The 19,304-nt window shown below is 42.5% G+C and overlaps 1 protein-coding gene across 16 annotated transcripts in view; it reads right to left on the bottom strand.

Moving 5' to 3' along the window:
- Positions 1 to 19,304, bottom strand: part of LOC120554148 (microtubule-associated protein 2-like) — a 66,520-nt gene that overhangs the window by 10,560 nt on the left and 36,656 nt on the right. For 3 of the 16 annotated variants that reach the window (XM_039792809.1, XM_039792811.1, XM_039792810.1), the window contains 11 exons: positions 18,135 to 18,203; positions 11,434 to 11,610; positions 10,104 to 10,178; positions 5,003 to 7,714; positions 4,590 to 4,787; positions 4,257 to 4,391; positions 3,354 to 3,409; positions 1,335 to 1,352; positions 645 to 830; positions 394 to 508; positions 67 to 117 (listed from right to left, as the gene is read on the bottom strand). In XM_039792809.1, the coding sequence (XP_039648743.1) occupies positions 67 to 117; positions 394 to 508; positions 645 to 830; positions 1,335 to 1,352; positions 3,354 to 3,409; positions 4,257 to 4,391; positions 4,590 to 4,787; positions 5,003 to 7,714; positions 10,104 to 10,178; positions 11,434 to 11,572 (3,685 nt within the window). In that variant the 5' untranslated portion in view covers positions 11,573 to 11,610; positions 18,135 to 18,203. The other 13 variants (XM_039792805.1, XM_039792808.1, XM_039792815.1 and 10 more) reach the window with 12 other exon arrangements.

Raw genomic sequence — 19,304 nt, 5'->3', positions numbered from 1 at the left:
ATAACCAGATGTCATATAGGTTGACGAGGTTTTGATGGGTCTAAAAAGAGCTACTAGGTGGTCTACCTGCCATACCAGGGGCTCTTCCAGACCTGCTGTCCCCCCTGGACTGGATCGCTTTCAGAGGGGAGAGGCAAAAGGACAAGGAGGAAAAAGGGGCAGATTAAATAAGGTGATAAAGGAAAATGGGGAGGGGAGGGGGGGAGAGAAGAGCAGGGAAGGGAGTGTACGGTGGTAGGAGTTAGATTTTAATAAAGTAATTAAAAAGAAGGGGTCTTACGTATAAATGCAAGAGATTAAAGAGGCAATCTGCTGTGTAAAAAGATCAGTTAATTTGGGAGGCAAAAACAAGCTGGGAGGTTCCGTTTTGTGCATCTGTGTGCATATTCTTACAGGTTGGCCTGGAGGGGGTGCTGTCTTCTTGTTCAGCAGCAGGGATGTGGCGTGTCAGAGATTTGGCCGGCCTGGGCAGGGACGACCTCTTCTCTGGGCTGCGGTACGCTCTCTCCTGAATGAACACACACACACAAACACACACACACACACACACCGAAGAGTCAATACCTGGGCTCAACCACATTGCAGCGTGCACGGACATTGGTTACCTATCAGGCTGTCAATCCCTGTTTTCCCTTTCATTTTACCTTCTCTGCCCATTCGTCTGGCAGAGGGGATGAGCCGGAACATGCAGAGGAGCAGCGGGCCTCATTGAGCTCCGCCTGAACCAAGGGGCTCCGTTTAATGCTACAGGCAGAGCTGGGCCGGGGGGGCTGGTGATCCGATCCCCGGCGCTGAAATGCCATCTTTAACAGAACGGCCCGCGTGGGGCTCTGGAAGCCGCGACAAGAGGCAGGGAAGCATGCAGGACGATGTGCGAGCAAGGAGGCGGAGGTGACAAAAAAGGTGGAGAAATAAAGAAGTGAGATGGGATGAAGTGGAGGTGAAGGGAGAGACATACTACATGCAAGTGAACTGTATGCTTTGTTATTTCACAGCATTTTATTTTTAGCAAAGTTCTCAGCTGAACTTAAGGTCTCAGTTGTACAGTATATTATTACAAACTGAGATGTCAAAAAAACTTACAGCATACAGTACAAACGTATTTGCCTTGGATGGATGGATGGAGATGTTTACACAAAGGATATGAATCATAATGAGACTACTAGACAGAGGTTGAACATGTTTTGTTGCAATAGTGGTGAAAGGTGAAAGATGAAGTTCAAGATATTTGTGAGAGCCCCTTTGGCCCTGTATTGCACATTATTAGCGTAAAATAGTAAAACCTGCACATGACTGTCTGTGTCTGCCTACTCTCATTGGATTTCTATACTCACAGATGTCCTCTGTCGAGACTGGCACAAGGACAGAAGCAGGCATGCAAGACAAAATGAACGTGCACACAGAGAGAAATAATAAAGACACACATGCAGAAATGTAAAAAAAAAAAAAAAAAAGGCAGAAAATATCCAGTTTGTCATGCAAACAACAAGGTCCATGAGGCATTACACAGTTATGTTGTGATAGCCTATGCACTGACGCGACACAGGTGTTTGCAACAATATAGTAGGCTACTGATTGTGTGATTTGAGAGATAATAATAAAGATCCATTGGAAATATCCTCGTCCCATGAAATGGAATTAATGTTCGTATTAGATGTGAGGAAATGTATTGAATACGCTAAAGCAGTGTTTCTCAAATGGGGGTACGTGTACCCCTAGGGGTACTTTGGAGGACTGCAGGGGGTACATGAGATATTTAACAAAATGTTTAATATTTACAAGGCTGTTGTCCAGCACATTGTTCCTCTTTATGTAGAATTTTGTTTTCCTACCAAAAATGTGACATTTGTGTCGCCTTCTTTGGACCTAATCTTGCCTTCCTTCCTATACTGTCCTTCTACTTTTTCCTTCTTTTTTTTTCTTCTTATGTCACTGTTTTTGATACTATTTTGACCTATTCTTGCCTTACTTCCTCCCTTCTTTTTACTGTTTTTTTCTTTTTCTCATTAGCATTTCATTGTTTTTTTTTAATTTTTTTATTACAAGGCTGTTGTTTAGTAAATCTATCGCTGACATCGCTGTACTGTTCCTGTTTATATACACTTTTTTGTCTACCGAAAATGATAAGCGCTGGTCAGGGGGTACTTGGCTTAAAGAAACAATTCAAAAGGGGTACATTATTGAAAAAAGTTTGAGAACCACTGCGCTAAAGGGATGCGCGTCGGACGGTTCACGCCTCGCCGTTACCTTAACAATGGACACCTCGAAAGGCATTAACCCACTTAAACCATGGTCAGTTGCCGAGTAAAATTTTTTTTTAATTTTACATTGTAATGCGTTTTAAATCGAAATCTAAAGTTTTTTTTTTCTAAACAATAACTCTGTTTCCGTGGTTACGCCTGAGAGTTAGACTAATACCTGGAACAATCATTCCCATCCGTTAACGTTGTTCACTGCTCCATTAAATAGGACGGACCTTAGATGCGACTTGCCAGCCTCATCAACGAGATATAATTAGCTAGAGTCCGCTCAGCTCATTAGAGGATCTTTGGCTCAGCTCATGATAGAACCCTTTAGCTCGGCTACGAGCCAGCAAGCGTTGATTCAAAGTAAATAACCTTGTTTACAGTTGGAAATCAGTAAATATAATTTAAAAGTATGTTTAACAACAAGACAAGCTAGCTATCCAGCCACGTCACTGTCCCCAAAACAATATAGCGAGCTAGCTAGCTAACGATTTTCACGAGCAATTATCCGCCATATGTAAAGTTAGCTACTGTCAGGCGCAGCCGGAACTAGTTAGCGACCAGAACAACGAACAGGATGAGATAACGTTATTCCCTGTGAAACAAATTAAGTGCAGAGGAGCAGTGTAACTTACTTCTTGCAGCTTGTGTGTTATAGGAAGAAAACACACAGTGTTGGAAATAACAGATTCACATTTTCGTTTTCTTTTAATGTAGCGTATTCATTTAGAACGGTAAACAGTCAGTTTCAACGGAACTCCTTTTTATGGACACCCTGCAGCCAATCAGAATCGAGTATTCACTCAGACCCTATGCTCAGACCAGACATTATCCCTTACTTAGGTAAGTAAGGGATAATGTCTAGCGAGGCGGTCGTTTAGAAAAACTCTAGATTTTGATTGTAAAACGCATTAAAATATAAAATAATGGTTTAAAAAAAAATGGTCACCTCGTCGGGCATTAACCCCTACTTTTATAACAAAAGCACAATATAGTAATTAACCATTAATAATGAATGGAAAAAAATCATGCTTATGATATTCACAGCCGTTTTGAGTGTGTGCATGCATGTGATTGTGTGCATGTGTTGTAGCTGATAATACTTACAGTGGTCCTTTCCCTGGACTGGTGGGCCACACTGAGGGGCTGATGGCTTTCCATACCTGTAAAGAAAGAGTCCTGCTGTAATGATCAATGTAAACCAGCAAAGGGGAGACATTTGCGAGTGTGAATTTGTTTTTACACACAGCACACATAAACTCCCATAAATGTACTCCGAATAGACTGTCCAAGCGTAAACGTCGAAAATCACTATTGGGAGAAAATCAGAGATCAGCAAAACGCCCCTCTACAGGTTGAATCACATCAAAACATTTTAGTCACTCTACATTTTCACACAAGCTGACCAAACACGCGACCTTCAACATGCAGCCATTTCCAGTAAACATGTAGCCTACAGTCGCATTTAACGATCAGAAAAAGAATGAAACCAGGATTGCTATTATCATTCATTAAATGCCAATAACAATTCACTGAGGCATTAGTGAGAAATAAAAATGAATATGAGGCCAAGCAGTAGTAAATACTCAATTTTTTGACAAAATGAGAACAGACAAAAGACAAAGCAGTTGAGCTCATAAAAAAAAAAGACCACGACACATTATGTTTGCCAGCTACATTGCACCTGCTTGATTTCTCAAGGAGCCATCAATAGAGAGAGAGCAAAGTCATCAAAATATCTCTTATTGTACATTTGTAGCCACAATTCAAACCCTAAATTGTTCCAGGTTTTACCGTATTTGCAGTTAAATAGCGTTGAATAAAGAATTTACCATTTGTCAGGTTTTGTGGAACTCAGTTAGCAATGTTTATTTCTGTTATTTTTATGAATATGTTCAGTTCATATAAAGCCAGAATAAAAAGTAATACAGGGAAGGTTGCAGAGTGTACATTAGAACTTGGCTGCACTCTCTCTATCCACAGCACCGATTCCCGGTGAAGAGTGTTCACCTGTGGCCTTGCGTCTAGCAGAGCCGTGAAGCAGAGCGGGCCTAGGATGTCTGGCTGCTGATTTGGCTACACTCTTTCGAGATGGAGAACGACATTGGAGGGCTGAAACCTTATTCAGGTCAGCCCTCCTCACAGCTACAGCAAAGAGGAGAGACAGGATTATACCAATATGCAAACCTCAGTTAAATGTACTGCAGAGAGGCAAATCTGTACTTAACAAGTTACACAAGTGACATTGCTATTGGATTCGCTAGGGAATAAAATGTGTAAATGAAAAGATATATAACAATTTGTTCTAAGCTAAACAACACTTCGTGAATACAGAATCGGAACCTTTTTTCTTCTTCATCTCCTCTCTTGGTGGATGGTGGCCAGTTACTTTGCGGGACACTTTACTCTCAGTGATGCCAGGGTGGCCCCTTCCTCTGCCAGGGGCCCGTTTAGCGGGTCTGTCCACCACAGGTGTACTAGTAGGACGCTGGACCTGAGGAAGGGCTTCAATTTGCTCAGTCATGATACTTTTGTCATCATCTGCAGTGGAGAGGAATTAAAAGAGAACTAATTCTCCACATTCCTCGCTAGCTGGGAGCTAGCTTAGTACAGAAGACACATTAAGATTTACTATCAAACAAACTTCATGGTGTAAGTTAGTTTTTGGTATTAAAAATATGTTAAATACACATTAATGTGTCTTAAACATTTATTTTACAAGTGATTCATTTGTGAATTTTACAAGCTCTGGGTACCTTGTGAGTCCATCCAGCCACTGTCTGTATCTAGGATAGAGACGTCCATGGTGGTTTCATCATTAGCTGCCTGACTGGTCTGGTGCAGTACATCAGAGGTCTCTTCCACCTCGTGTTCACCCATCCTCTCCTCCCCCTCATCCTCCATCGTTTTCTTCGGTTTCTCTTCACGTACCACATCAGAACCAACTTCTTCCACTTGCTCCTCTCCTGTTGGGTCTTTCTCTACCACCTCTTTAGTCCCTTCATCCCTATTTATTTGTGTATGTTTTACTTTATCCTCACCTATCCCATCATCTCTGCCACCTTCATCCAGTTGCTGTGGGAGGTCATGGTCGGAGCATAGAGGCAAGTGCGAACTGTCTGTCACAGGCTCCCCATTATCACTGCTTTGCACACTGTGACTACATTCTTCTGCTCCAGACTTGGGATATTCTTCTACCATCTGATCGCCTACCGTCAGCCTCCCCCTAATTAGACTCTCAGGGACTTCAGCTTCTTCAATTACCTCTTGAGGCTCTTCGGCAATCTCAATTTCATCCTCTTCATCTGCTTCTTCCTCTACTTGTGCTTGAGGTATAATGATGACTGGGGAGGATATTTGTGGCATTTTTGGAGCAACCTTATCCAGAGTCACCTCCTGTAACTGGATTTTGGCATCTTTCTCATCTAAGGGCTTTCCGGTGCTTAAATCCTGAACATCTTCTGGGGTCTCTTGCTTTTCTATTCTTTCTAATCTTGTAGGTATCCCATTCTCACTTTCAATTTTCTTGTCATCTTTTTCTGTGCTCTTTTCTAAAGACTGAGATGATGCTGGTATGTTTGTGTTTGGCTCCTCCCTTCTTTCTTCTAATTCCTTTTGCTCAGATTTCTGTATTTCTTTGTCTGACTCTGTCTGTTCATTATCAATTCTCTCAGACTCTGGATGGTTCTCTGCTTTGACCTCCGGCAGGACATCGTTCCCTGCCTTCTCTTCAAGGACTTGGGTATCTGTGGGAGTATCACATGGGGACTTGGGGGTGGTGGGAGTTGGGGGAACCTTGCTTCCAGTTTCCAAAGGAGTGAAAGTAAAGGAACTGTCTGGTGGGCTGGGAGAAGCCTCTCTGGAGGGGTCTTTTTCAATGTCTACCTCAGGGATTGCTTGGATCTTTATGTCACCAGGCAGGCCACTCTCCAAACGAAACTCATTCAGTCTGTCTTTTGAAGAAGTCATTGGGATTCTAAGGCGATCAGGTTTTACTCCACTTGTCAGAGCTCTTTCAAGAATCAGGGTACTCTTTACTGGTGCATCTTTCTTTTCAAACCCTATTTTTTGAGAAATCTCAGAGATAATACCTTTATGATCTTGTTGTTGAGTTCCTTTTTGAACACCTTCAACTTTTGTGGCCCCAATCTCCTCCTCAACTTCACTCTCCATAGAAGGGAAAAGCTGGTGCGGAGAGTCCCCAGGACTCGGTACATCAGCAGGAGATGGCATGGGCCCTAAGTACTCATGGAAGACACAGTAGCCCAGTTCCTCTAGCTGACTTTCCCCTTCCACCACTCTTGAGGTTTGATCTCCCAAGGCGAGCTTGGCCAAAGAGCTCCCCACCAGAGCTGATACATTGGCGGGCACAGACTTTCGCCTCATGTGGTCAAGCTCCCTTCTCTCTAATGATGGCCGAGGCAGGTCTCCAGCCAGGTCCAACATTTCAGAGAGGCTTCCTGAATGTTCAAAACATTTGTGCTTATCAGAAGGCAAAGGCGTGTCTGCCTTGGTGGGGGTATCTTCAGGTGATTCAGTGGTAGTTGGGGTAATGGAGACAGCTGGAAGAATCTGGTGTTGGCTCTGCACAGATGGTGTTGAAGGGTAAACTTCAGATTCATCAAAGCTTCCACTGATTGGACACAAAGTCCTTGACTTCTCTCCCTTCACTGTTTGTCCTGCCGGAGACTCAACAGTAATGTTCAGGGAGAGGCTCCTTTGCTCTAGCGACATCTTGCCCGAGGAAGTTCTGGCTTTCTTTTCCTGTTGTTCCTCAAGCTTCTGCACAATGCTTTTAGTGTCCTCATTTAATTTTTTCTCTGCTGCTGTGCTGAGTTCGTAATAGCTCTGGGTTTGTGATGACTCCTGTTCGTGGTTTTTTGAGGATGTCTCAAAGTAGGTTTTTGCTCCGGACTCGTGGCCTACAGAAATATCTGATGTTGCTTTCGACCCATTGCCAGGTTCTGGACTTGACTTGACTGTTTCTTGCCTTTGGTCCTTTTTTTGAATGTCAGTCACTGGCGTCTTATGCAACATTATGTCACTGCCACCATCTTGGCCCTCCTTATTTATCCCCTCAACCATCCCAGGCTTATCCTTGCTTTCATTCATAGGGGCTTCTGATTTGCTTGGTAAGATAACTCCCTCTTTGTCTTCCTCCTTAAGATTTGACTCCTCGGTCAGAGGATGTTTTGCTTCTTTGTTTTTGGACTCTACAAACAGGTGGCTCTCAGTAGCCTCTTCTACTAAATCCTTTGTTTCTTGGTTACCCTGCTCAATTGAGGAGGTGTCAGTGAGCTCTTTCTTTTTCATAGAGGGAAGGGGAGGTTCAATCGAAGCGAGTTCTGCACCTTCAGGTGTTGCTCTTTCAACTGCCAACTGCTTCTCATGCAGCGACGCCACTTGAGGTTCATCTTCTGTCATAGCAGGCTCACAAGATGCCTTACTGATACATTCATCTGGCTGGGCTGTGAGTTTGAAGAATACTGTACAACTTTGTGCCAGGTCATATAAGCTAAAAGCTTTGCTTGAAGCATCAACAAAAGCTAGCCAATACAATCAAGCTGAGGCCTTCTGCACATAGATACAGTAGCTCTCCATCAAGCAAAACACACAGCATAGTGTATTTTGCAGCAGGCCAAAACAGCACAGAGGGGGGTCACAGCACCTACAGTAAGACAGCGTGCATAAGTGGAATGAAGGAATGAGTTGCATGATGTAAAATGACAATAAATAAATGTACACTAATATATTGAATTCCTATTGCAATACACAAGGATTGACAAAAAATGGTTAACCTGATGATAAAGAAAGATATTATTTGATGTAATTAACTATTAATGGTGTCATTGCAGTTTGTACTGCAATTACAGGAATACTGTGTGGATGTAAATGAATATTTATATTGCTTGGATAAAAATGTTTAAGTTAATTTTTTAAGGGTATGTTCAATTCAATTAACCTTATAGATACTGATGATGATACATGTCCAATGTCCAGTGAGGGTGGATTGTAATGCCCAAAGTGTGTCCTTTGTAACAATAGGAAAACAGAATTGTCCTTTGCATGGGAATGAAATGAGAACATTGAAACTCAAAGCAAGTGATATACAACAGACTTAAAATACATTCAGAACTGATTCATGAAGCACCCATACAGGTGGGTGTACTCAGAAACACCATCTTGCACACAATATTCCAGGAAACCCCACGTAAAAATATACAGACAACTAATTCTAGCAACACTTAACAGTATAGACAGTGATATTTGCATTTGCAATGTAGCTGGCAATACAAAAGTGCATAAATGATCAACTAAAATATGGTTGATCAGGTGTTCTAATGTTGCTCCAATGAAAAGCAAATGGTTATGTTTTGCATGGAAAGCACAAAATCAAAATGCTCACATCATTTTGCACATGGCAACTTCAGGTACTGAAGCGAAAGCTTAAGGATTTAAGAGCAAAAAAGCTGCAGGAAGGTTGGCAGCAAAGCCTGAGTCACATCACATTTTATAAATCAAGAGCGGGAAGTCTTAGTACCCATTACAGAGCACAAGAGGATCATGCAAAATAGGTTATGGATATTCACTCCAACGCGCTTTAATAGAGAGGCTCACACATATAGTACACTCAACCAAACTGTATGCACGCACACAAAACCCCATAAAAAACACACACACCTTTTTGTGACGGGCTGTGTTCACCTTGATGACTTCCTCCATTGAGGACCTCAGGTGTCTGGGCTTTCTGGCAGCCCAAAGCCTGGGGCTCTGTTAAATAATCTGTCTGCTCTAAGAGCAAGTCTCCAGGCTGCTCATACGCCACTTCTTCCTGGTAATTGTGGGGCTCTTCCTCCTCCTCATACTGCTGTTGACTGACAACCTCTACTTTATCTTCTTTGAGCAGGGAAGGGTGACACATACAGTAGATGAGACATGGAGGACAACACAGCTGGGGTTACATGGGTTACTTTCAGCTCTGATGGAGATGCATGGAATGCAATTAATGCAAGTTCTAGTCTATCTATGATCAATACGTTTCTTTTGCCTTAGAAATAATAATTATAGCATCTGACTACAGTTATATAATAATATATTTTTAACTCTAACATGGATGCAATCCTTCAGTCTTTTTTCAGAATATATCCCATGTTATGGAAAAATCTAAAAAGATATGAACAAATTACTCTTAGAATTAGTTCAGTTTATTATTTAGTATTATTAATCTGAATAAGTGGCCATAAACCATGCAGTGGGACTATATGACTCTACACTTTGGTGATTGCATTCCACATGCAAGGAAAACAGACTGCACTGTTTTCTGTGAGTAACGAGCTGAAAGACAATCTGTGATTTACTCCTCGAGAAAATCAATAGACACAATGAGCAAAGGAACAACAGAGGAGATGTTTTGAGGGGAAAGCAGACTACTGAGATCAAGGGCTCCAGTGGCAGGTTATGTATGTACTATAGCATAAAGGGAGGAAGGATGCTGTTGGATGTTATCTAGCCTGAGTATCCAGAAGCAATAACTTACTGGTATATGTTAGAAAACTAATACTAAACTAATATTGAAAAAAATTGACCAAATTTTGAACAGGACAGGGTGGCACATGCTGCAGCCCCCTAAAGGTGATTTAACGATTAGCTGACATGCATAACACTGACATTAAACACTAAAGGGACCAGAAGAAAGAGGAGGAGTATTTCTAATCATGCGAGTGGCTGCCACGTTTTGAGAACTTGAAATTGTGTGTTTGGTGTCTTCTTTTAGCGATATTTATTGTTACCACTCTCACAACAATTCACACTCTCATCCTGAGTGGTCTGAGTGGTTATAAGAGTGAATGGGTGTACCTTGTGCCACGGGCCCAATCTGCTCAGCGGATGGAGAGGGGGGAGGGGAGGGAGGCAAATTGGCTGAGTCATCCACTGCGAAGGGAGATAGAGAGAGAGAGAGAGAAAGAGAGGCAGACAGAGACAGACAACACCGGCAAGACAAGACATGGATGGGAGGTAGGAAATGAAAAACGTATATCTTTTCTGATCTTATGTCTATGGTTGGCCTCCCTTTGAGTTTGGGAACAGTGCTTCTTTTGTGTGTGTGTGTGTGTGTGTGTGTGTGTGTGTGTGTGTGTGTGTGTGTGTGTGTGTGTGTGTGTGTGTGTGTGTGTGTGTGTGTGTGTGTGTGTGTGTGTGTGTGTGTGATGAATCTCATGCTCCTCTAGGACTTGATTAGTGGCCAGTTGGGCCTTTAACTCAATGTCAAGTGCAGATGGATGCATTTAGAGCATCAACTTACCTCAGATTGTGTAAAATGTCATATACATATACATATAACATATACAGAGTCACACTGCAGTGGCTCAACATTTGATTCAACCATAAAAACATGAAAAGACATTGACAAACTTAGTATTTACATTCAATTCACTATAAAAAGTACAGGTTCATCCAGATGTAGACATGCACATTGTTAAGGTTTCCATCTTTTTCCCCCCTTTTATTAATGTTCTCCTTCTTCTGACTTCTTTCCTCTCTACCCCTCTATCTTTCCCTTCTCTCTCTCTCTTTCCTTTAAGCTAGGCAGACATATCAGCGACATATCATCATAATATTGGCATTTTGCTGAAAACCTGACCTCCAGCAGCCTGTTTTTTCAAGTTCTTAATTGATGGATATGATGCTTTGTTTTCTTAGTGAGATGTAAAGAGTTTTAATCTGATATATTGTTTTCCTAAGTGTGAAATCCTTAAAATAAGCATGTTTCTGAAAGGCAACCATCCACTATAAAATAAAACAGCTTCATTGCAAGATACCTCCTATCCTTATAGTTTTACTCAAAGCTTGGAGTATATTTCATACTACAGTAGGAGTCATTGAGCTTGCTGGTCTACTTCCAGAAAATTTATAGATGCCCTCTACACAGTCTCGAAGAACCACAGCAATGTCCTTCAACCTTTAGTAGCACTGCTACAGCAGATTGTTCATGTTCAGTAGTCCTCATTTGAATATGAAACAGGTGACTTTTGGGGATTGGCTGCCGTTGCCTGGCACCATGGAACCAATCACATTAACAAGACCCATCTGGCAGTATGTGTATGCAGTCCAATCAATGCCATTGACCCAGTGCTGCATGCACATGCTTCCACACCCGCTCACAAACACACTGTGTCCGCGTTCCTACCTGTCGTTCCAGGATGTGCAGCTGCTCCACCGTGATATCCATTCTCCCTGTAGGCAGAGCTGTAGGCAGAGTAGCCATTCTCACCATTCTCCTGGCCGTTTGAGGCCCAGTGCTCGTCTGGCTGCTGACCGTCTGCCATGCCTGCCTGTTGGGACACCGGGGAGGGGACAGGTCAACCTGTTAGAGCAAGTGGTGGGGAAAAAGGGAGAACAAAAAGAAGATGATTATGAGGTTCGCTCATGTAGAAGAAAGAGGGAGATGTAGAGATGATAAAGAACAAGAGAGGAGTCATCTCAGCTAACTCTGACACAGGATGCACACTGCATGGTGAAGATCACAAATCAGCCACCAGAGGGAGTGAGGTGCAACATTGTTCCTCTACCGGCTCAGTAAACTGGTCTTTGTCTCAGCATCCACGTGCTGAGACAGGAAGGAGCTGTGCCCGCTCTATTCTATTTTTTTTTGTGGCTCCCAAAGGCTTCCAAATGTGTGTTTCTGGTAACAGGTGGAGCATGACACCGTCACCTGCCTGTGGATGAGATTTCATTCCTGAAGTATTGCCTGAACGGCACATGTTTTAATGCTTAAGAGGCGAGGCTCAATCCAAAACGCAACAGTAAACAAATGAGTAAACAGCATCTACAATAGAATTTATATAAATCTCGAATATGTGATAAAATAAAGACAACAATTGTTAAGGTGCACTGCAGCAAGCAGCTTGTGAAATGATGAAAACACACCCTTCATATCCCCTCACCAATGATAACGAGGTTGTTACCATGGCAACCTGAAGAGGTCTTATGGGGGTCCGGCAGATGGGTTTGACAGTCTTGCCCTATTCAGGCAAAAAAGTGCTTTACACGCACGCACGCCGCCACACACACACACACACACACACACACACACACACACACACACACACACACACACACACACAGGTGCAGAACATGGCAGACTGCAGCACTTATTACAGCTCTCACTGCCTTTCCTACAACAAGCTCTTATCCATCAATTATAATGACAAAAGCTTTGTCCCAATCGAGTATGCACCACCAATGTATCTACATTCTAATCAAGCATGCACCCTCATAAAAGCCTTTTTCCCTTTAGAGGAAACACATAATGTTGCTTTTTAAACAAGATTAGCAGGGGGCCCTCCATTGCTACCAGCCTAGCTAAATTGCATCATCATCATCAGCTGCAGCAGCTCATATTATCATAACAAAATCATCCTTTTTTCCTCCATTTGTTTCTCATGTCCCTTTCTTTCTCTCGGACTAAGTCCGTTAGCTGTTAGCAAATCTCATGCATTTCGCATTTTCCGGTCACGCTGATGAGTTTGCAAACATTCATCAAAAAATTATTATATTAAAATAAGCTCATATATCCATCCACTAGCCAGAGTCAGAGCTTGAAAACATTTGTAGTTGATCAATATCAGTCTGAATCTGATCTAAATTGTGACAGAGCCAGTCTAGATGTTGTCTCTATTTCCATTCTTTATGTTGAGATAAGCTAACCGGCTGACAAGCTACATATTTAGCATACAGATAGATGAGAGTTGTATCAACCGTCTCATGGCAACAACAAAAAAAAAACTCTCAGCAAGAAAACATATTTTTCAAAATGTCAGTGTTCTTTGAAAATTGAATATCTAATTTATGTTTTCAACCCTGCTAAGAAAAATAAATAAATCAGGGACATGTCAAGATTGTGGCAGCTTCGGTCCTAAAATATGTACACGCCTTTGTGAAATAGACAGTTCTCTTTTGTCTCAATCTCTCTTCCCTCGTCATTCCTTTCTAAGTCTCTCTCCTTCCCTGCAGCGCTGCAGGACGACAGGCTCACAGTGATCGGGGCTAATGTCTGCTGCAGTGGGAAGATGTGAGGATCAGAGCAGAGAGAGAGAGAGAGAGAAAAAGAAAGACCTACTGACACTCAAAGATATGGGGACCAAACTGTCTGAAGCTGAAAATGTCAGCCCAGGGCTCAGTCTCGTCCCAGCTGTTGCTAAGGAAGAAAACTGGTGCGGGGACAGCCAGATTGTGCTGATGGTGGTTGAGAATTGCATTGACCCGCTTTCAGCTGCTGTTTTGGCAATGTCACGCCACACTTGGCATTTACATATTGTCCCTACAAAGGATGACATCAACTTTGGCTGTTTACATAAACATTTGATGAACACACATGCACATCATACCTTTTCTCACAAATCCAAATGCATTACACCCCCAGGGGTCTAGATAGACTTCATATACCTCTTTTATTAGTTGTTGGCTTGTTTGCTGTGTTGACGTTTTGCCTCCCCTACCAGCAGCATGTAAAATACTAAGAACCACTGACATTTTAATACAAAGAGGATTAAGAAAAACTGGTAGCATTGGTTGCGAGTTACAGCAGTTGGACCCATGTGAATCAAAGCTATCACCTGTCCTGTTGGATCACAATGCAGTGCCAAATTGCTCAGGACCTTGCCTTTCAGGCACACCTTGTCATCCTCTTGCGGTTAACGTGATCTGACATTGCCCTCTCCCATGGATCCCTTTTAGCTTTTAACCAGTCATATTGTGTTAAAAAGAAAATGAAAAAGTGTATAATGGGCATCTTTCCAAATAGAACACCAAAACAGCAGCAGGTTTTTAATAAATCTGCAATTAGCTTTGTGGGTATCTGACAAAGTTGCTTTTATGAGCAGGAAAAACGAGGTATACTCTAGACTGATGTGGCACCTGCAGTGCCATTTAGAGTGACAACAGGTCAGGTCTGCACTAAAACAAACCTGAACAACCAAAAGCACCTACGCTTAAGCTGTGTCACTTTATTAGAAACTAGGTTATAGCATTATCTTTTAGAGAATCTCAAACTATTAAATAATGTTTGACTTTTACACTTCTGAAAAGGCAAGAACCCCAGCAGTTAGTCCGTAAGTGCACAGCATGCGAACCATCACAATGTCCAAATCTTCAAAGGGTTAAATCAACTGCACCGGGAGTCAAAAAAGCACTGTCAAATCCCATTACATCTCGGGATTGATTTCTTAAATTGAGCATGCCAGCATGGGACAAGAGAGCCGTGGCAGGAGGCCTGAGGCTCGACTGACTTCCCTTTTCTCCCTCTTTCTTTTGTCTTTCAACGCCGTCGTCTAGCACTCTCATGAGCCCCCCTGCTGCACCTCGCGCTACCTTCCAGCCGCAGCATCCCTCTTCTCTACCAACTCCACCCTGTCCTTAATCCGACCTCACTTCCCTACCGTCTGCGCCTCCCCCGCCCCCATCAACCCCACCCCAATCTGGGTCACTCATCACGCCTCCATGGAGCGCCGCTCACATCGGAATGTCACCATCCATTTAAGAGGGAGGATGGAATCTCTGGCAGCCAGACTCAGTAGGCCAACCTGGCCTTAATCCTCTGTGGGAGCGCTCGAGTGTGTGTGTGTGTGTGTGTGTGTGTGTGTCTCTCTGTCTGTAGGTGTGTGTGTTTGAGTGTGGTCTCTAACTTTGGGTATGATTTTCTACATCCCAATCGTAAATCGGACGGTTAACAGTATAATTCTATCTCTGAATATTATTTCTGCATCCAAATGTGGAGGCCATGTGGCCAAACATTTCCTGAGCAATGCTGTGTTATGCCTGAGTTTAGAATAGGGTCAGTATCACAAGCCATGTAAACAGTCACTGTGTAATACTTTGCAGTGGATGGCGGCTAACTGTCACACTAAACAGTAGCCCTGAGGAGGACAGCAGGACAGTCAAGGTTGCCCTGTCCTGTAATCAACCCAGAATCCAGCGGCTTCCTCCTCAGCAGCAGCGGATTATGTTGCGTTGACTCAACAAGACACGTGGGGGATTGACGTGGCAATAATGAGCGCCGCCATTGAAGTGTGAATGAACTGTGTATATGGTGAACAGCAGCATGACGGGCAAGGCCCACACGAAAACAAACATACACACGCCCATGTATAAGAAGTGCAGGGCTGATTCCCTCTCCTTGCAGATTAAGTACCGTAATAACAGCAGTATAGGTGCACTGGGAACTAACAAGGCTTTGTTACTTCTCAGAAACATATCTCATCGTGCCAAAACATCTGAATTAAGCAACACTGATACCGTGACAATAACAAATGACATTACATGACAAAATTAGAATATATTTTCTGAAATTCTGTTGTAGTTAGTGATGTGAGCATGTGAAACAGGCTTAAAAATCAACTTTTTGCAAACTAGACTTTCCATGTGTACAAGTCAAAAAACACAAATATTAAAAATAGTACTCATCTTATCAAATATGTATACTCCATAAATTGAGTGCGTCTCTACACAGTATCTACATTCCTTTTAAATAAGTGCTTCTAGTACTGGTTATTCCTCCCCATCTTTGATCACAGTCTTTAGAATCTGAACATGAATATACCGAACGCAAGCCATTTATTCACAGGACTGATTAACGTGTGATTGAAATCTAATCTTTTCTGATGGAATGAATATTTAGGATGTCTGCTGCCAAGTGGCGAGATGATCATAACATGACCTCTATAACCTTCATGCCACCATGACGCTGCAAGTGTGTCACATCCAATCAGCTGTTAGCCAAATGACTGTACTTTCTTCCTCTGAACTACTTTAGTATCACTCTTACATTTCTAAATAAAACACAGATGAAACAGTTTGGATTACAAATGGCGGTTACCCAACATTAACATTATAACTCGTTCATAATGAATTACTGTCACTTAATTCACCTAACATTAAGTGATCAAGTAAATGACCATAAACATGCATCTCAATTACAAACCCAGCAGTAATAGTCAATAGTGCTTTTTTGAGCGGTTAGCAACCTGCTTATCAAATTTCTTGTATTTCAAATGGCATATTGTGAGGACTTGATTGGTGTTATTGGATTTTTTTGTGAGTTTTCAGAGGGAAGTCTGTCTGCACACTGAATTGTCCTCCAAGATGATTTATGATTGATTAAATCAAACCGACTGCTGTGTCTCTAACTTTAGATTTTATTCCCTCCCCTCACTGCCGGCGTGCTTGCTTTTCCCTTCTCTTTAGTTAGATTCGTCAATCTAATCAGAGGAGTAGATGCTTCCTGGCACACATCAGCCCCACGGTGATGTCATTGTTCCCATGGTGATTTGAACCCCGGAGTGGGAGGGGCTGGTGGTGGTCAGGAGAGGATGCTGGCTGCAGAGAGTGGACTTTGAACATGTTATGGATCCTGAAATAGGTCACCAGATCCTCCAGGCGCAGCTCCAGGGGTCTTTCCTAACTGCACGGACACAAATGGCAGCCAAGCCATTTAAATCCATCAATACACTGATGGCTGCTTGCTGGTTGGGGCTGTTGATGTCATTTTAGATTTTTAGGCTGGTGCTGATTGGGGGTGGTATGTAAGTGTATCACTGTTTTGCTGCAACCGACAACAGCAACTTGTTGGGAAGAAATGGGCGGTTACCATGAGAAATAACATACCGTGGCTAAACATCCAGTACAAATACGGGTGGGGGTGTGGCCTTGACCAACTGCCTCTTTGCTCTGAGCTTATGACCTCATAAGGAGCAAGATTCCAGATCGGCCCATCTGAGCTTTCATTTTCTCAAAGGCAGAGCAGGATACCCAGGGCTCGGTCTACACCTATCACCATTTCTAGCCACTGGGGGACCATAGGCAGGCTGGGGGAACGCATATTAATGTTAAAAAACCTCATAACGTGAAATTTCCATGCTTTAATTTAAAGCACAGGCAACCAGAATAAAAAAATAAATAAATAGGACACCAGCTATTTCTGCATAATAATTCCTGGTAATTGTCCCAACCAAATTTTACACACAGCACTGAGCCCTCCGCTGTGTTTCCCAACAACTCCCCGTCTGTCTGTCTCTTTAGCAGTCAGTCCCTCCCTCCCCAGCCGTCTTACATTATTACGCGTCCTTCATGGCTGTGAGGATAATGATGACTGTCCACAGCGCACGCCCAGCACACCCACGTTCACACACACACACACACCTACACACACTCCCTGCTCAAATCAACCTGAACATGTGCACAAACACCCCAAAAAATGAACCGCACGCACACACGCAAACAAACACGCCCTTGAAATGAGGCCCCCAAAATGCATCCACTAAGCTAAACCCACAACTCGTTTGGAGTAAACACATTGTTAACATGAGCTAAATATAGACACACACACACACACACACACACACACACACAAACAAAAGACTTCTCTGAATTTGCCACAAAATCTTTGCCACTCGCTCTGTCATTTCATTTTTCCTGCCACGAAACTCAACACGCATTTTTGACCAGCGAAAGAGTCAAAACACGAATTACGAGTTAATGACTGCTTTTTTTTTTTTGCCGGTCAAAAATATCTCGCATGACATCAACCCAAACAATCGCCCCTTCTTCCGTCCAACATGTTGTAGAGTATAATTCCCCCTCTATTATACATCCATGGACAGCCAAGCTAATCATCTGGGTGAGTGCAGCCACTTAGATCGGACTCCTGAGGCCCCATGAGTCATGGGAAAAGCGAGTGTGAAATGTCATGAGTAGAAGTAGTGCATAGAATACTATGTGGCAGAGGTCCAGACTTGTGCTATGTTTTTTTCTTAAATTTCTAACTTATTTAGGTGTGAGATGACTCTAGACTCTTGTTTATTCACATATTTTTTATTTTTTTTATTAGCTTACCTAACTTGAAGAGCTGTCTTCACTGATGGACTAAACAGACGGGTGCTGAGTTGAAGCGTCTGCTCAGACCTGCGTGAAGAAAGAGGGAGGTAGAGAAAGAGAGAATACAAGTTCAAGTTCAAGTTCCACTTTATTTATCCTTAGAAACGGAAAGTTTAGTGTGCGGCAGGAGGTCTAAAACACATACACAGAAAAAGCACCACCAGATGCCAACAGCATTGTAAACACAACACAGGACACACATCGACACATCACAACAACTCCTTCCCCCCCAAAACCAATGACAGAATCCAATTGGACAGTACACAGGTAAATCTGTCATACTGAACATGGACAGGAATAAATAAATACATAAATAATCACATACTGTATACAAATGTGCACATGTTAGGACATCAATTATGTGCAGCACTAAAGTTTAACACTTCTCCTTAAAAAAAAAGTTCCATCACTGGGTCTGACAAAAGCCTAAACCCATTTAATTCTCCGACAGCTTCAAGCTCTAACCTCTGAATCCAGCGTGGCTAGTCCAGAGTCAAATCGAGGGACTTTTAACGAGACAGCTCTCATGTCGGGCCTTGTGTTAAACACAGCCGTGCATGGAGCCGTGCACGCACGCAGCGGCTTAGCTCGGTCACCTGGAGTCTGCCAGCAACATTAATCCCAACCTCAGTGTGGCCTCGTCTCTCTTTTTAAGCTGCCGCACCGATGGGCTGTACACAACAACAAAAACCAAAGACAATCTAGTCTGTTCAGTGTCCATGCATGAGTGTGTGCATTCACATCATTAAAAACGCCTTTTTGTTGACATTTTATTCATTATTTTGTGATCATGAGTGTCATCACGGGACTGTGTCATGCATTTCATGTTAATTTATTTTGCTATAATTGCACTTGCATGTTTTATATTGAAATGCATTGTTCACATTATCAAATTGTCTTCAGAAATGTATGATATGCTTGTCATTTCTTTTCATCTTTGAATTGATTTTGCTGCATACTCTAAGTGAAGATGGCATAATATGTATGTGCTGGAAATATCTTTGCAAAAAAAGAGCTAATGCTTTTTTCCACAATTTGATTATCCATTTGGAATACTGAGAAGTTATGTGCTTTGGCACAAATGCAAACTTGAAGGAATAGTTCTACATTTTGGGATATTGACTTATT

The sequence above is a fragment of the Perca fluviatilis genome, chromosome 24, assembly GCF_010015445.1.
Source record: "Perca fluviatilis chromosome 24, GENO_Pfluv_1.0, whole genome shotgun sequence".
In the NCBI taxonomy this organism is placed as follows: Eukaryota; Metazoa; Chordata; class Actinopteri; order Perciformes; family Percidae; genus Perca; species Perca fluviatilis.
Note: the sequence above shows the minus strand (reverse complement) of the source record. Positions and strands in the feature narration are given on the sequence as shown.